Source organism: Lynx rufus, unplaced genomic scaffold (assembly GCF_022079265.1).
Source record: "Lynx rufus isolate CCGP_SWC_20201006 ecotype Redwood Valley unplaced genomic scaffold, mLynRuf1.p SCAF_7, whole genome shotgun sequence".
Classification (NCBI taxonomy): domain Eukaryota; kingdom Metazoa; phylum Chordata; class Mammalia; order Carnivora; family Felidae; genus Lynx; species Lynx rufus.
In genome coordinates this window covers 133,403,067-133,421,386 of record NW_025814889.1, presented here as the reverse complement: position 1 = coordinate 133,421,386, position 18,320 = coordinate 133,403,067, and the positions used below count along the sequence as shown (strand labels likewise).

Here is an 18,320-nt window from a genome sequence, read left to right as displayed (position 1 = left end):
GTCTAGGAGAGAGAAGTATTTCTAAAAACATTTCAGACACACTCAGATGGCATTATGTCCGTGTTCATTCTATCATCCTCCTTCTTGCCTGAGAGAGTAGGTACCCTGCTTTTTTTGGTTCCTCGGCTCCACAAACTGAATTAACCTGCTATTCACATGTTTACACGGGCCACGGAAACAAGCTAATGACAAAACATGGAAAGCTTAGGTTTTTCTCTTCTGTAAGGCCAACTTAGGAAATGGGTGTGAAATCGATCATCTAAGGAGTGAAGCCCCAAGTAAGTGCTTTCATTTTCAGAAAAAAACCCAACAATGATGAGAGCTCTAATTTTCCTTCGGCCCACCACACAGCAACACTCCCTATCACTATGGTAATTTCTAGGTCTTTTCCTTTAAATTCAAGCTGTAAGAAAATTTTTAAAGAGACAAATTTGTTGCAGACTACCTCTTTAATGTAATGTTTCCAATCTCTTTTACACAAAAGCTGAACTTATATTACCAAAAAACGTACAGTGGTTTTAAACTGTCACATCTCTACGGATTCCCACTACTAATATAACAACATTAATTTTAGAAAAATAATAAAAATACTTGCTCTTTAGAGACAGAGAACTTTAATTATCTTTATGTATTCAAATGCAGAGTCTTTTTGTTAAATTAGCGTGAAAGTCCCTTCATCTACACACAATTGGCCCAAAGAAACAGGCCATTTTCAGCACAAGGGGCCAATCCATTTGAACACTGAATAAAGCTTTTGAAAGCACTATACACCCTCTTCCAGACTGTCAAATTTTCAAAACGGGCCAGCATTTCTTCCATTTTTTTTTTAACACTTGCAGGCCCAGCAAGCATCTTATAATTAGATTAATTAAAAAGGAAACAACAACACTGCTCCCTTCTGATCAAAATTATTCCATTTATGCTTAATTAGCTTTAATCCAAGTCTACATATTTAATGATGGGGATATGACAATTCCAGGCATTTGCATATTTTAAATACCTTTCTAAACTATACTTTGTAACAGATTTAGAAGAACAGTCTCTTTCTCATGCCAGTATGCCAGGCATAAATCAGGAGGATACAAATTAGGAAAAAAAAGAAAAAAGAAAAGAAAACAAGGCCTCTCAGAGCCAGGGATGTGCTGAGGGGGTGGGGTGATTTACTCGGGGGTGGGGGCAATTTCCCCGCCACATCACAAACTACGACCCTTTCAGCCCACCAGACGAGAGAGAAGCATTACATCACACTCTTACAATGATAGGGGGAGGTGGCTCTGAGAAAGCAAGTTTTCAGCTTTCTTTCCTCCCTGCTCCCAGGCTTTCTAGAATCCTGTATTGGAAGTAATGGAATTTAACTTCAGGGCACCGCACAGTTTCGGGGGTAATAAGCACACACATCCATACAGCTACCTATTTACGTGACCCTAAACGTCCACTTCGACAATGGATACACGGCCCAAACAGGCAACCACACACACAGATGCTGAATTTGTGCCGAAAAGCCCAGTTCATCTGTACAAAATGAAACAAAAATTTGTAACCCGTGAGAAATGGAGAAGGCCAATGTACAGGGAGAAACTGATAAAGAATTCATTCCTGGTGGGGTGAATAGCTGTTTAGATCTTTAAAACACCATGTTTACAAGATAGTCCTACCACTTGGTTCGAACCACGATCAAAATAAAAGCGCATCTGGCTGCACATTTGAGAACACACACAGAGACCCGGTGTAAATGAGCGCGCGCCGAGAAGAGACGGGTGACCCACACATTGCTTGGGAGGTTTTCAAGCAGGGGAATCTACAAACCCCAAACCTCCTGGTGTTCACTCGCCCCCAGCCTGATGTTTAAAATGTATCAGGTCTTATTTTAGGTTTTACATCTCTCTAGGAAGGATGGCCTAGCTTTAAAGAAAAAAAAAAAAAAAAAAGGCTTTCCATGGTTGTGCTTGCCCTCCCAGATCCTTTGTCGGCCTTAGCAGCCGAAAGAATGCAAACCCATTTATATTTATGCAAATTTTTGCAGCAGATTTAAGGGGGCAGGGAGAGGTCTGTGTTTTTTAAAAACCTCTTTCTAAATATCAAATTTCCAGTTATTCGTAGTTTCATTGATTTGCAACACAGAAATGATGATGAAAATCTGTATATAAATTAAAAGTGCAATTAAATCACTTCAAAATTTAATATTCTACCAAGGCTTTTCCATTTTTAAAATGCCGAACCAAAAGTACATCACGGGTCTGATTTACACAGATTCACGAAATGTCTGAAGCCAGTCTCCATGCTAGACAAATGTCCATTTGCAACAGCACTAGTGAAAACGGTTAGACAAGATCCATATAAATCAATTGGTTTAAAAAAATTGAAAATATTTACCAACCTCATAAAGTGCAGCAGTGCTTAAATCCAGCAAATTGAGGCATACAAGGTAGAAATGGAAATGAAAAAAGGTCCAAAAAATGATTTCTTTTTGTCTATCTGTTTTTTTGTATTTTAAATATTCAGAAACCAGCAGAGACTCTGTCGGCCATTTTGGCTTGAACTAACTCTCTCACTCACTCTCCCTCTTGCTCTCTCTCTCCCCCTCTGTCTCTAAAGGAAGCAGCTTTTTGTGACCTTCAAATAGAGGCGGATCATGTGACTTCGGGTAGGTCTGTCAATCAGGAAAGGGGAGGGAGCTGGGGAATGGAACTGCCTTAAAGGGAAAGCAGCCCTTTTCCACTCACTTTCATTTGTGAAATGCTGTTATCTCCTGCTCTCCGCCTACACGCACTGAATGTGAAAGTGGCAACAGCATAAGGGTAACAGATGAACAAAACAGAAAAACCTTTATTGGTTTATAGAAATATGCTCAGTTGCGAGCGATTCTTGCAGATCCTGGAGGTTGACTTGCTTGCTACAGTTCTTTGGCTGTTTGGGCAAGCATGGGCTGGCAAACTGCTCTTTAAAAGGGGGCTTAAACAATGCTTCAGCCAAACAAGAGACTAGTTTTTAAAGATTAAGGTGAAATATAGGGCACAACTGATCTCCGGCAAGCTCCTAAAATGCACAGGAGAAGACCAAAAGGAAACACCAAAGTAGAAACGGAGACTGGCAATTCAGAGAAGTTAAGTGACTTATCTCAAATCACACAGCTAGACAGAAGCAGAACAGGGGTTGGTTTCCCACATTTATCGTTTTTGGTGCATGTGTATCTGACACTCCCCCCTCCCCCCCAATAAAAACTATGCTGCGGCTACCAAGCTGACTTCCTCCAGGATCTGGCAGATTCCAGCCTTCTTTAATCCCCTCTCCCACCTGAGGAAACGGCTCTGCAGCTGACAGCAGTAAGCACGAAATTAAACACCTACCTGCTTTCCCCAATCCCCAAGTCCCTTCTCCTTGCTATATACATCTTGTTACACCCACCCACCGAAGAAATCCACGCAGGGTTTGTGTGTCTAGCTCTGGGGCTAACAGGCTGCACAGGTTTCGTTAGGCAAATCCCTTTACCTCCCGAGCCTTTTCTCATTCGGGGACTGTAAAGACTGGACATCACTAGATGGTATCTTCGGTTCCTTTCAACTCTAAAACTCTGCACTTGGCTTCTTTCTTTTAGCAGTTCTGTTCATCTTATCCTTGCCATCTCAAAAGTAATCCATTACTCCAGGAAGGCTTTCTTGACCCTTCCAGGCGAGACCAGGTTTTCCTGTTCAACACTTCAGTAACGTCCTTTATTCCTTCTTCACAGCATTGCTCATAACTGCGATTTATTATTTGCGTGAGAATTTGCTTGTGGTTGATCTCCCCCAGTGTGTATAAGGGCAAATACCACATCTTCCTCCATTGCTGTGTGAGGCCCCACATAGTAGGTGAATAAACGAATGAAGGAATTACTTGGACTTCCATTCAGAAGTGCTGGGCAGCAGGAAATCTGCCATCCAACTATAAAGAACGGAAGTCACATGGTTTCCAGAAACTCACCTCCATCTATTTATTCTAAGGAGTTGGACGGCTTAGGAAATAAATGACAGAAAGCAGGCAAAACCCTGTCAGACTCCATCTATCTCTATAAACCAAAAAAGGTGGGATTCCACAGTGTGAGTCTCCCAAATGAACGCGGCTGACCAAGGGTAATCTGATGTGCCATCCAGCAGAGAACCCATGGATTCTGTAAGCCTGGCATTCCTCGAAAAGGAACCTATGAACCCTTCCTAAATCTCACATGTTTATCATCCTGTACAGCCTCCCTCCCTCCCTTGATTTTTCCACTCCGATGGAAGAACAGGAAAGGGGCTGTTTTAGGGCAGGCGGAGGCCAACGCCTCAACGATGTGGCAGCTTGAATATTTATGGTGTAAATGCTTCCACTGTCTTAGCGCAGCCCCAAGTAGAGCAAGAGCCAGGACCCAGACAGACAATTGAGATGTAGGCAAAAGCAGGAAACTCCTTGGATGGAAATTTTGAATATTTAGTCTATTTTTATCCTTCCAATGCCTTCCAGCTGAGTTTCGGAAAGCTTACTTACGTGGAGCATGCTCAACATGTTAAAATGCATGGAGATCGTATAGCTGCCTTGTTTTCATTTGTGACGCTCCCTTGTTTAATGTCTTTATAATTTTGTTAAGTCTCCAATCCCCAATACAAAATATTATATATATATATATATATATTATATATATATATATGTTACCTTGGGAGTGTTAAGCAAGCTACATAAAAAGCCAGAAAATATGAACACATTTAGAAACAAATATTAGTTCTATTTTCAAATAATACGATCGATAGGTTTTCTTCAACCTCTAGACAGCTTTGTTTTGTGAGATACCTCTAACCTTAAAGCAATTAGTCCACTTGCTCACTGAAGAAACAACTGAAATAAATACGTTATTTTCAGGGGCACGTGGGTAGCTCAGTCGGTCAGGCATCCGAATTTAGCCCAGGTCTTGATCTGGTGGTTCCCGGGTTCGAGCCCTAAGTTGGGCTTTCTGCTGTCCGCCTGGGGCCCACTTTGGATCCTTTGTCCCTCTCTCTCTCTGCCTCTCCCCTACTTGCACACGCGTCTGTGTGCTCTCAAAAATAAATAAGCATTTAAAAAATGTTATTTTCATTGTATTTCCAGACATTTTGGACTCTGTGATATATTTATTGTACTTTTTTTATATTAGCCATAAAACAGTGTTTTTAAATTATATTATTACAAGATGAGTATACAAAGTAATAAAAAAGATTACTTTTTTTAAACAAATATACCAGAACTTATATACTCAAATGGGTGTTCTCTTTCAAAGTTGGCACCTTTGGTAACTATATACTAAAAAAAAAAAAATTTTTTTTAATTAATTAATTAATTTATTTGTATTGACAGAGAAAGCACACACGCACATGGGGGAGGGGCAGAGAGAGAGAATCCCAAGCAGGGTCCATACTGTCACAGCAGAGCCCCAACGCAGGGCTTGAACTCACAAACTGAGATCATGACTTGAGCCAAAATCAAGAGTCAGATGCTTAACCAACTGAGCCACCCAGGCACCCCGGTACTAAAATATTTTTCTTAGGAAACAAGATTAAAAAATAATGAACTGAACTTTTAACTCAACAATCTAGAAAACAAGTAACAAACCAAAAATAAATTAACAATGGCAAAAGCATAAACATAAAGCAATCGTCAAAAAAGGGCAGACTGAATCAAGAAAACAAACACCTTTTTTGTTTTAAAATATATAGGTAGGTAATCCTTTAGAAAATCTGATCAAATTTAGGAAAAAGAGAGAGGTCATAAATTAACATTAGGGCTCAGAAAGAAAATATTATAATTACAGATTTGGGGAATAGTTTTTAAATTGTGAGAGAATTACACATAACTTGACATCAATAAACTTGAAGATAAAATAAAACGCATGACAATCAAGAAAAACAGAAATTACTAAAATCAACTCAAAAACAGTTATGAAAACAACAATAAAAACCCACAGCAGAAATCTGTAAAATATTCAAAGAAGTAGCCAGTAAAACTACATCAGACACAAACGGTTTTCTGGGCAAATTCTACCAAACTTCTATCAGATAATTTCTATGTCATTCCTACTATTTCCAAATTTATGGAGACAAAAGAGAAAGCTTCCTCATTTCTTCTATATGGCTAACCTATTCTTGATATCCATCTGGACTGAGATGATATGAAAAATAAAACTATAGACCAATCTTCACTTGTGGAGACAAATATAAAAATCCTAAGTAAAGTATCAACAAATAGAACTGAGCAGTTTTAAGAGAATAGTTCATTATGATCGTGTAAAATTTATACCAACAATGCAAGGATGGTTAAATTATAAAATCTATTAACATAAATAACTTCATGTGTTCAACAAGTACGTGCTAAATGCTTTCTATGTGCTAGTTGAGTCAGTAAGGCAAACTAGAAAGGTTCTTGTGTATGTGGAGCCAACATCCTTATGGGAGAAGGATATCACTGATAAGGAAATCCAGAGTTTGATGGGATACAGAATGCCTGAAGGAGGCTCACTTTAGATAAGGTGATTAGGGAAGGCTTATCTCAGGCAGCACATTTAAGCTCAGTTGAAAAGCAATCCTTTGAGTTTAAAAAAAAAAAAAAATTTAAGTGTATTTATTTATTTTGAGAGAGACAGAGGCAGTGTGGGGAGGGGAGGGGCAGAGAGAGAGCGAGAGTGAGAGAGAGCGAGAGAGAGACAGAGAGAGAGAGAGAGAGACAGACAGAGAGAGAGAGAATCCCAAGCAGGCTTTCCGCTGGCAGCACAGAGCCAGACTCAGGGCTCAAACCCATGAAACTGTGATATTATAACCTGAGCTGAAACCAAGAATGGGACAGAAACCAAGAGTGGGACACTCAACTGACTGAACCACTCAGGTGCCCCACCCCTTGAGTTTTTAAAAGAACAAGAGGGATGACCAGGAGGCTAGGAAAGGTGAGCAGGGGAGAGAGGTGTAAGATAAACTTGGGGAGGCAGGAAGGGCTAGATCATACTGAGTCTTTCAGGCCACAGTATTTTAAGAATTGTGCAAAGTTGGGGTATCTGGGTGGCTCAGTCAGTTGAGCGTCCGACTTTGGCTCAGGTTGAACCTCACAGTTCATGAGTTCCAGCCCCATATCGGGCTCCTTGCTGTCAGCACAGAGCCCACTTCAGATCTTCTGTCTCTCTCTCTCTTGCCCTTACCCCATTCATGTGCTCTCAAAAATAAAAAAGCATTAAAAAAAAAAAAAAAAGGAATAGTGGAAAGTCACAGAAGAATTTTAATGCTTATTTATTTTTGAGAGAGAGAGACAGCAAGGGAGGTGCAGAGAGAGAGGGACACACAGAATCCGAAGCAGGCTCCAGGCTCTGAGCTGTCAGCAAAGAGCCAGACTTGGGGCTTGAACTCACACACCGTGAGATCATGACCTGAGCCAAAGTTGGGCGCTTAACCATTGAGCCACCCAGGCACTTCAAAGCCACAGAAGAATGTTAAAACAGGAGGCTGAACTGCACAATTTTATCCATGACTCATTCTCCACCTACCAGCTTCTCAGGGGCCTAGGCAAATGGTTAGGACCTGAAAAAATATATTTATAAGTCAAAGACACAAAAAGAAAACTATAATCATAAAAATTAATAAATGCTTAAATGTCCTCAAAAACATAAAAACACAGGATTTTCATTCACTGTTAAATTTAGGATTTATAACATTTTCATTACATTTGAAAATAATTCTCACTTTGCAAAAATTTCTAAAAATGTTAGCTATTAAAAAATCTTAGGTAATTATAAATTAAGTCAGTTATTTGTAGCCAAAGAATTTCAGAAACAAAATTATCAATATTCTGTAAACATGTGATAGCAAAAATAAATAAAACCACATGTTTAATATGGAATGTGGGTGCCTTTTAATAGGTTTCCTACAAAGAGGGGCAAAGTCTCCAAAACCTCCCTAAGTATGCATTTCAAGGCTTCAGAGGTCTTACCACCATCACTTTAGGAGAGACAGAATCAGATTTATGTTTAGAAAACTCATCCTGGCTTGTATATAGAGAATATAGTATAGAGGACCAAGAAGGGACCAGCTGAGGTAGGAGAGGTGGAGAAAAGTATACACTATATTTAAAAGGTACAAGTGGGGCGCCTGGGTGGCGCAGTCGGTTAAGCGTCCGACTTCAGCCAGGTCACGATCTCGCGGTCCGTGAGTTCGAGCCCCGCATCGGGCTCTGGGCTGATGGCTCAGAGCCTGGAGCCTGTTTCCGATTCTGTGTCTCCCTCTCTCTCTGCCCCTCCCCCGTTCATGCTCTGTCTCTCTCTGTTCCAAAAAAAATAAATAAACGTTGAAAAAAAAATTAAAAAAAAAATAAATAAAAGGTACAAGTAATTGTCATAAGATAAATGGTTGTTGTTAAGAATGAAATTTGTGACCATGAAATCTAGTAAGGCCAATCAACTCTTTCAAGAATAAGACTCCAAATTCTGGATCCATCATTCATTCATGCAGTCAAGAACCTTTTTTTCTTTTCTTTTTTTTTTTTTTTTTTTTTTAATATTTACCCTTGAGAAAGAAGGACAGAGTGGGGGAGGGGCAGAGAGAGAGAGAGAGGGAGAGGGAGAGAGAGACACACACACAGAATCCGAAACAGGCTCCAGGCCCCAAGCTGTCAGCACAGAGTCCCATGTGGGGCTCAAACTAGGGAACAGCGAGATGATGACCCGAACTGAAGTTGGACGCTCAAACAACTGAGCCACAGGCGCCCCTCCCCTCTCCTTTTTTAAAGCATCCACTATGTATTACATACTGTGCTACAGCCAGGCCCTGAGGGATAAAAAGAATGGTTGCTAACACCCTGAAGGACAGAGGCAGGTAAATCCATAATTAAAATATAGCATGGTAAGTGCCATAATTAAAGAACAGAGATATAACATAGTTATGCCATGGGATTACAAAGAACTAACTTCTGGGAGAGTCAGGAAAGATTTCACAGGGGATACGAGATTTTGAACACAGTCTAAAGAATGAGTAGGAATTTGCTATGTAGAGAACACAAGAAAGGCAAAGACTTTTCTAAGTTTTATCAACTTCCAGTATTGTCAAATGATGGCAACAACAAAGGCTAACAAGAAATGATATAAACGGAAAAGCCAAGCTTTTCAGGATTCTTTTTTTTTTTTTTTATTGTTTATTTATTTTTGAGAGAGAGAGACAGAGTGCGAGTTGGGGAGGAGCAGAGAGAGAGGGAGACACAGAATCTGAAGCAGGCTCCAGGATCTGAGCTGTCAGCACAGAGCCCAACACAGGACTCAAGCCCACGAATTGAGAGATCGTGACCTGAGCCGAAGTCGGATGCTTAACCAACTGAGCCAGCCACCCAGGTGCCCCAAGCTTTTCAGGATTCTTAACCCCAACAAAATCAGAAGGTGAAAATAGCCAACGCTGCATCAGAATGTGGCTTTCACTTCTGGATCTAGTACATAGGAGGAATTCAATGAATGTTTGTTGGATGAAGGACCAAACATATAAGCAAAGGAATAAACGGATGAATACTACAAACCTAAGTATTTGCAGGGTGCGAAAGAACGTAACACTTAAAAACCTATAATTGGAAGATAAAACACGTACACAGCATAGTCAACAAGACAGTGTGAGATAAATTGTTAACTGTACAGTTCCAGCCTAGGAGACATAAGAGTTAGAAGATATGGACACTACAGATCAATGGAGCTGTACTTCAAAGGAAGGGCAGGACCAGAATGGTCAAAACAGATGCGTCAGTATGAAGCTAAGGAAGCTTAAGCTGCAGGACCCCTCACTGTCACGGGGCTCTCCCAAAGCTCCATTTGAGCACTGTTCCCAAATGATCTCTCTCTGCTTTTTTTCTGCTGCAATGTGTTTCTCCTCCTCCTCCTCCTTTTTATTGTGGTAAAATACACATAACATTTACCATCTTAACCAGTTGTACAGTTCAGTACTGGTAAGTATACTCACATGGTTGTGAAACGGATCTCCAGATACTTAGAGCTATTTCATCTTGCAAATCTGACATTCTATACCCACTAAACAACTCCTCTTTTTCCTCTCCCCCCAGCCCCCGGTAACCACCATTTTATTTTCTATTTATATAAATTTGACTACTTTAGATACCTCCTTTAAGTGGAATCATCCTGTATTTGTCTTTTTGTGACTGGCTTGTTTCACTTAACATAATATTCTCCAGGTCCATCCATGTTGATATATGATAGGATCTCCTTCTTTTTTCATGGCTAATATTCCAGTGTATGCATATGCCATCATTTGTTTATCCATTCAGCCGCCAGTGAACACTTGGGGTGCTTTCACCTCTTGGCTATTTCTCTATGCATATGCAAACATCTCAATTCTTTTGGATACATACCCAGAAGGGGGATTCCTGGCTCATATGGTAGCTCTAGTTTTTATTTTTTAAGGAATCTCTGTATTGTCTTCCACAGTAGTCACCTTATTTTATAATCCCACCAACAGTGCACAAAGGTTTCAATTTCTTTGCCAACACTTGTTATTTTCTGGGTTTTTTGGCATTTTTGTTTCTGGGTTTTGATTTTTGGGTTTTTTTGATAGTAGTCATCCTAGTGGTATCTCATGTGGTTTTGATTTGCACTTCTTTGATGATTAGTGATGTTGAGTGTCTTTTCATATGCTTATAGGCCATTTATATATTCTTGGAGAAATGTCTATTCAAACCCTTTGCCCATTTTTTAATCAGGTTATACAATTTTTTTTGTTGTTGAGTTGTAGTTCTCTACATATTCTGGGTAGTAACCCCTTATCAGATATATGATTTGCAGATATTTTCTCCCATTCTGTAGGGTGCCTTTTCACTCTATGGATTGGGTCTTTTGATGCACAAAATTTTAAAAATTTGATGTAGTCTCATCTGTCTGCCTTGCCTGACTTTCGGTGTCACATCCAAGAAATCACTGCCAAGTCCAATGTCACAAAGCTTTTCTCCTGTATTTTCTTCAAACAGTTTTATAGTTTTAGGTCTTAAGCTTAGGTCTCTAATCCATTTTCATTTAATTTTTATATATGGTGTGTGAGACAAAGGGCCATCTTCATTCTTCTGCAAGTGGGTAGCCAGTGTTCCCAACACCATTTGTTGAAATGACTCTCCTTCATTCCCCATTGGGTGGTCTGGGTACCCTCGTCAAAGATCATTTGACCTTATACGTACGTGAGTGTTTATTTCTGGGCTTTCTATTCTATTCCATTTGTCTATTTGCCTGTCTTTATGCCAGTATCGCATTGTTTTGGTTGCTGTAGCTTTGTAATATATTTTGAAATTAGTAAGTGTGACTAGTCCAACTTTGTTCTAATGACACTTTTTATAAAGTGTGCAAAGACAAGATACATTCATTACTGTTAACCCATACTGTTAAAACCACAGTCTCTTTCTATCTCAGCTTTCCCTTCATGGCTACAGGCATTTGGGGGATCCATAAAGGGAAAGTTATACTAGAGACAAATCCATTTTGGGTTTAGTGGAATATATTCACGTGGTTCTTAGCACTTCTGTGTATGGTCGAATTACTGTTAACCACCCTAGCATACAAAGATGACACTGGGCCAACTTACTCTGTATCATGACAGAAGTGTGCAGGGCCACATCATATCATGATGTAATTGTGTCAATTCAGAGTATTACAGGGTAGCCAATGTACAAGAAAAAGTGAAGCCTTACAATATAAAGGATACTTGATAGAGATTTCCCCAAAGTTGATAACAATCTCAAAAATGTATATAATGTTACTAATAACAAGTTGTGAGGATGAAAGGAACTTTGTTGATTCGTCATTATGAAAAACCCTACTGTGGTCAACCATACTATAACAAACAATGAATTATCTTTCTAGTCTCTTTCTAGAAAATATCACAGAACCACTGTAACATAAAGGGGCAAAAAAGACTATGCAGCCAAAAAATGTAGAGAAAAAAGTTTCACAGTGATGTGTTAAGTAGTGAATACAAATGCTAGTGCTATTTTTCTGAATTTTCTATTTGTCCACTTCTTAAAAGTCGCCATTTTGTGTGTGTGTGGTTTTCTTTCCTCGTTGTAAATAAATGTTCACATTTTTTGTACAACTCATATTTGAATTAATTCTCTTTTCCTTAAAGAGCATTCCCAAAAACGTAGATTCGCTCCTGGTCAGAAAGAAGGGTCTCTGCCTCAACAGAAGCATCTAATGGAGAAGGAAATGAGCTGTGCATGGAAGCCTTACAGGGGGCCACTGAACAGGGGTAGAAAGACCCTCTCATTGACTAATTGATTGATTATTAAAAACTTTCCATTTATTTATTTTGCAGGGGTGGAGAAAGACAGAGAGAATGAATGAATCCCTAGCAGGCTCTGCACTGTCAACACAGAAGCCCATGTAGGGCACAAACTCACTTACTGTGAGATCATGATCTGAGCCAAGCCAAGGAACTGGACACAAAACCGACTAAGCCACCCAGGGGCCCCCAGTTTGTTTTTTTAAAGTAAGCTCTGTGACCAACGTGGGGCTTAAACTCATGACCCCAAGATCAAGAGTCACATGCTCTACTGACTGAGCCAGCCAGGTGCCCAAGGACCTTTAAACGATAGAAACAATATGCATAGGGAGGCTAAAGGCATCTTATGGAGGACCTCAGAAACAAGGAAAAAGGCATCTTCTGCCAAATAAACAATAACCAACAACTGTCTCATAGATAGAGACACCTAAAGAATAGTGATAAAATCAGGTCTGTTGGAATACCCTCAAGAAAGCATTGAATACAGGGGCACCTGCATGGCTCAGTCAGTTAAGCGTCTGACTCTGATTTCAGCTCTGGTTGTGATCTCATGGTTCATGAATTTGAGCCCTCAGCCGAGCCCCTCACTGACAGTGCTGAGCCTGCTTGGGATTCTCTCTCTCTCTCTCTCTCTCTCTCTCTCTCTCTCTCCCCTACTTGCACATGCCTTCTCTCTCTCTCTCTCTCTCTTTCTCTCTCTCTCTCTCCCTCTTTCCAAAAAAAAAAAAAAAAAACCACAAACTTAAAAAAAAAAAAAAGAAAGCACTGAATATAAAGTCAAACATGATATACTAGCAATTCACTTTTCTTCTGCTTATAAAAAATATTCTGGGGTTAGGATTTTTAATAGCTCCACCTCAGATTTTCAAAGTGAGTGTGTAGACCAGGGAGGGTTTCTTAACACTCAGACATTTTCATTCATTCAACATATTTATATATTTATATTTATTGACATTTTGTATGTGCCACTGGCAGTGACCAAGATGACAAAAGTCTCTATCCTTGCAGAGCTGAAGATTTAGCAAAAAGCCTTAACCTGACGTTTCACTGCCTGCCATCATCATGTTGTGCCTCCTCTCTGCCATTCAATTCACCTCTACTTCAGCCCAAACTTCAGCCCACAGACACAGCTGGCAGGAAGGGAACCCAGGCAGAGTGCTCAGGGCAGAACTTGTATCCACACCGCCTAGTGATCAGAACATTTGGGGGAGAAATAAACACCAGCTTCTCTTCATGACACCCCTGGAGATTCTTGCAGCTGAATGTGTTATTTCTTCACCTGTATTTACATCACACGATTTAAAAATTTGAAAACATTTTACAACTTCATGACAATAACATCTCCAAAACGAGGCCTTAAAACACCAATTTCAAGGAACTGGACAAATACATCCTGCCTTTTGAGTAATGTTTTTTCATAAAGTCAGTTATTTGTCCATAAGCAAAATATAAGCTACAGAATTAAGACTATTATTAACTTAACCGCAGTTTTCTAAGAGCTGCATGATCTACCCTATGCACTGTTGGTTAAAGTCATCACATGAACCTGTAAGTAGTAGCAGCCCTCAGAGTTTGAAGTCATTTTCAACTATGAAACACATAATTCCTGAAGTTACTCCTATTGTAATTAATCCACGGCCCAGACACCAAAGAGAAACCTCATAAAATATAATTCAGAATTTCTTATGTATGATTCTGAGACTGGGGGGGGAAGGCAATTTTTTGAGAGAATTAATGTTTTTTTATGTTTATTTATTTTGAGAGAGAGAGTGCATGCAAACAAGGGAAGGGCAGAGAGAGGGAGAGACAGAGAATCCCAAGCAGGATACGCACTACCAGCGCAGAGCCCAATGTGGGGCTTGAACCCACGAACCATGAGATCATGACCCAAGCCAAAACCAAAAGTCAGACGCGTAACTGACTGAGCCACCCAGGCGCCCTGAGAATTAATTTTTTAAGTAACTCCAATGCAAATTACAAAATTTATTAGCAAGTGACAGTTTCCCAAAGACCTAGTACAAAATGTTTACGGTTATGCTAAAATTCCCAAGAGCAAAAATTCCATGAGCATAACTATCATCTATTGAACCACTTTGTGGCATTTTCAAAATACCAATTAACTTGAAAATAAAACTCATTTCCTTTCTCTTCAAAATAATTAAAAAGATTATATAGAAACCCAACTATTCTTCTGATGTCCAGCTTACTGCTGTGTAATGACTAAGTTTACAGAGTTCAATTTGGTACTTCTTAGTACATTTATTTCAACATGTACATATTTCAGTGGTTTAAAGAAAACACACTGGTGAAAAACTCATGGTAGAATACAGAAAATGTTAAAAAACAAAACAACACAACAACACCCCTCTTTCCTAATGGCCAAATACCAAGGTTTGTATTATGAAGATAATTATGTATAAAATAAGTGACTTGGAAATATTTTTTCTTTACTACTACGTCTTCTTCTTCTTCTTCTTCTTCTTCTTCTTCTTCTTCTTCTTCTTCGTTTTGTTTTTAGGAAATACTATAGAGCTGCCTAATTTTTTTTTTTTTAATTTTTTTTTCAACGTTTATTTATTTTTGGGACAGAGAGAGACAGAGCATGAACGGGGGAGGGGCAGAGAGAGAGGGAGACACAGCATCGGAAACAGGCTCCAGGCTCTGAGCCATCAGCCCAGAGCCTGACGCGGGGCTCGAACTCACGGACCGCGAGATCGTGACCTGGCTGAAGTCGGACGCTTAACCGACTGCGCCACCCAGGCGCCCCAGCTGCCTAATTTTTTTTTAAAAGAACTCAGAAGAATGGTTCCCAAAGAACTTAGTGTTAAATTTGGTGGCTAAATATAAAACAAGGAACGCCCTACTCTTAGTATAGAGACTGGGGGAGAATAAACTGAGGGAGAATAAAGTTGCACCAGAGTATAAGATGATTCTGAGGAAGACGGAGCTGTAAGTTAATGAGTCAGAGTAGGAGCAGAAATAAAGATAAGGTAAGGACAAGCTGTTAGACTTAATGAAAGGTCTGTATAATTAATAATTCAGAAAAATTAAAAGGGTATTTTATAACTAGACATTTAAGTTGGGAAGAATGTAATTAGGAAGAAGAGAATTTAATCACGATATTGGAGTTAAGACATTTAAAAAACAGCACCTCCAGCACAAAGTCGTATTACACCACAGAAGAGTATAAAGAGCAATGTTGATTCCATAAATCACATTCTTCTCTCCAAATCAATATAAAACTGTCTTCAACACTTTGATTTCCATATAGGCCTCCCATGCAAGCTCTGAGCAGATTTTCCCTTGAAAAAGAGAAGTCAAAAAAAAAGGCACCCAAAGAGAGCTGAAATACAGGAATTGATATAATTAATTCTACCAACAATCCCTCAAAAGGGGATGCTGTCTATATAACACATTATAAAACGAGATTTAAATTTAATATGTATGCTTTATTTAATACAACATATATAAAAAATTATTCTCTCAACATAAAACCGATATTATTAATTTTACATTCTTTTTTTGGGGGGTATTAAGTCTTTGAAATCCAGGCTGTCTTTTGCATTTAAAGTACATTTAGGGGTGCCCAGTTGGCTCAATCAGTTAAGCATCTGACTCTTGGTTTTGGCTCAGGTCATGATTCCATGGTTCATGGGATTGAGCCCTGCATCAGGCTCTGTGCTGACAGCACGGAGCCTGCTTGGGATTCTCTCTCTCTTTCTCCCTCTGCCCCTCCCCCACTCGCTTGTGCTCTCTCCCTCTCTCAAAAATAAATAAATGTTTTTAAAAGGCATATAAGCTTTCTCTTTTATAAAAAAAATAAACTACATTTAAATGTGATTGCTAACTGTAAAGCTCGGTGGAATTTTAAGTATATTCTTATCATTTTGCAACGGATCTCCGGACCTTTTTTATCTTCTAGAACTGAAACTCTATACCCATTGAACACTAATTCCCTCTCTTCCCTCTCCCTGGCCCTTGGCAATCATCACTTCTCTATGTTCTGTTTTTATGATTTTCACGTTAGATGACTTCAAGTTAAGCTGAGTCATGTAGTTATTTGTTCTTTGCTGATTAGCTTATTTTGCTAAGCATAATGCCCTTCAAATTCATCTATATTGTAGCATGTGACAGGATTTCCTTCTTTTTGAAGGCTTCATAATATTCCGTTGTATGTACATCCCACATTTCCTGTATCCGTTCATCTGTCAGTGGACATGTAGGTTGCTCCTCTGCTTAGCTGCTGTGAATAATGCTGCAGTGAACACGAGTGTCCAACTGTGTCTTTGAGATCCTGCTTTGAGAGATCTGTTTTTATTTATTTTTTAAAATGTTTATTTAGTTTTGAGAGGGAGAGAGAGAGCAAGCAGGGGAGGGACAGAGAATCCAAAGCGGCTCTGCACTGACAGCAGAGAGCCCAATGCAAGGCTTGAACCCACAAACCGTGAGATCGTGACCTGAGCAGAAGTGGGATGCTTAGCTGACTGAGCCACCCAGGTGCCCGGAGAGATTTATTTTTAATGCTGAAATTTCATAAAATGAACCAAAAGTTGTAAGAAAATTTAATCAACAAAAATGTACTAGAAAAGTTGAATCATTGCATACAGCATGTTAAAGACAAATATATTTTGAGAATATGAGTCAATTTGAGCATGGAGATTTAAAGTTTAGACTTGTGTATAAACTAGATTTTAATAAAGAAATGAAAAAGGTCAAACTCATTAATACAGTTGCCCCCCCCCACAGGTTTGAATTGTGCAGGTCCCCTTAAATGCAGATGGTTTTCACTAAGTACAGTATGGTACTGTAAATGTACTTTCTCTTCCTTACAATTTTAAAACATTGTCTTTTCTCTAACTTCTTTTATTGTAAGAATACAGTTTTTATAAAATATATGACATACAAAATAGGTATTAATTGATTGTTTATGTTATCGGTAAGGATTCTAGTCAACAGTACGTTATAAATAGTTAAATTTGGGGGGAGTCAAGACTTATGTGTGGAATTTTTACTGCGTGGGGGCCAGTGCCCCTAACTTCTGTGCTGTTCCAAGGTCAACTGTACACCAAAACTGATAATTTACCACAAATAATCTGCCTACAAACATCTAGACTATCACTTGTCTCGTAAATAAAACCAAATCAAGAGCCTGTCTTGGGTGGAAACATTTCATATGAAATGAGCTTTCAATAACCATAGTCAAACACAATCTACGAGCAAGTATCTGCTTATGCTGCTTTTTGAAAAGCCATTATAATTTTATATTTACCCCTGTGTTAAACACATTATGTGATTAATGCTGTGTGAGTTTAATGTAGTAATTATATGGCAATAAACTTAGCTTGTCTGATTTGTTACAGTAGCTTGTAAAGTAAATATCCTCAGAAAATGATTATATTAGCTATACTAATAGTTAATAAACCTCATTAAAAGCAACAATATTGAAACTATACATATATACATATATACACACACATATATATATATGTATACACACACACATACACAGTGTTTAAAGCTATACACTCTACTAAATGTTATTCACACATACATCAGAATTCAGCACAACTGATCTAAACATTAAGTTTAGCACAGATACTTCTCAATATCAAAAGTCAATTATTTTTCAAGACGGCTTTCTACATGCATAGCTATCCTAATCTGCCTATTAACAGAACTTAGTTCCGTTGAAATAAACATCATGGAAATAAAATGATGTTTTCAAAACTTCTAGAATCTACGGTAAAAATGTTACACGATGAAACAAAGAAAGTGGCGTAGATCAGCTAATAAAAATAGTTTTAGTCCTAATCCTTGTAAGAATTTGCTCTTACGACCTTGAGGGTCATATTATCCCTGTGTTTCATCTGCCTTCCATAAGTGAAACAGGCTATTCATACAAACTGAGACCAATGAATGAGAGCCATTTTGGAAATCAATTTGGAAAAAAATTAACTTAGATCTCTGCCTCACATCATACACAAAAATGCATACCAGTTCAATTAAAGGTGTAGGGGTAAAAAGAAAAAAAGCAGGAAAACT

General features: G+C 38.8%; 1 protein-coding gene across 9 annotated transcripts in view; it reads right to left on the bottom strand.

Annotated features, from left to right (window-relative positions):
• Positions 1 to 18,320, bottom strand: part of TNRC6B (trinucleotide repeat containing adaptor 6B) — a 244,734-nt gene that overhangs the window by 126,856 nt on the left and 99,558 nt on the right. For 2 of the 9 annotated variants that reach the window (XM_047066101.1, XM_047066103.1), the window contains exon 1: positions 2,378 to 3,948. The exons of 5 other annotated variants lie outside the window; for them this stretch is intronic. In XM_047066101.1, the coding sequence (XP_046922057.1) occupies positions 2,378 to 2,382 (5 nt within the window). In that variant the 5' untranslated portion in view covers positions 2,383 to 3,948. Of the gene's footprint in view, positions 1 to 2,377; positions 3,949 to 15,429; positions 15,939 to 18,320 lie in introns of those variants that run through there. 2 more of the 9 variants (XM_047066104.1, XM_047066106.1) reach the window with 2 other exon arrangements.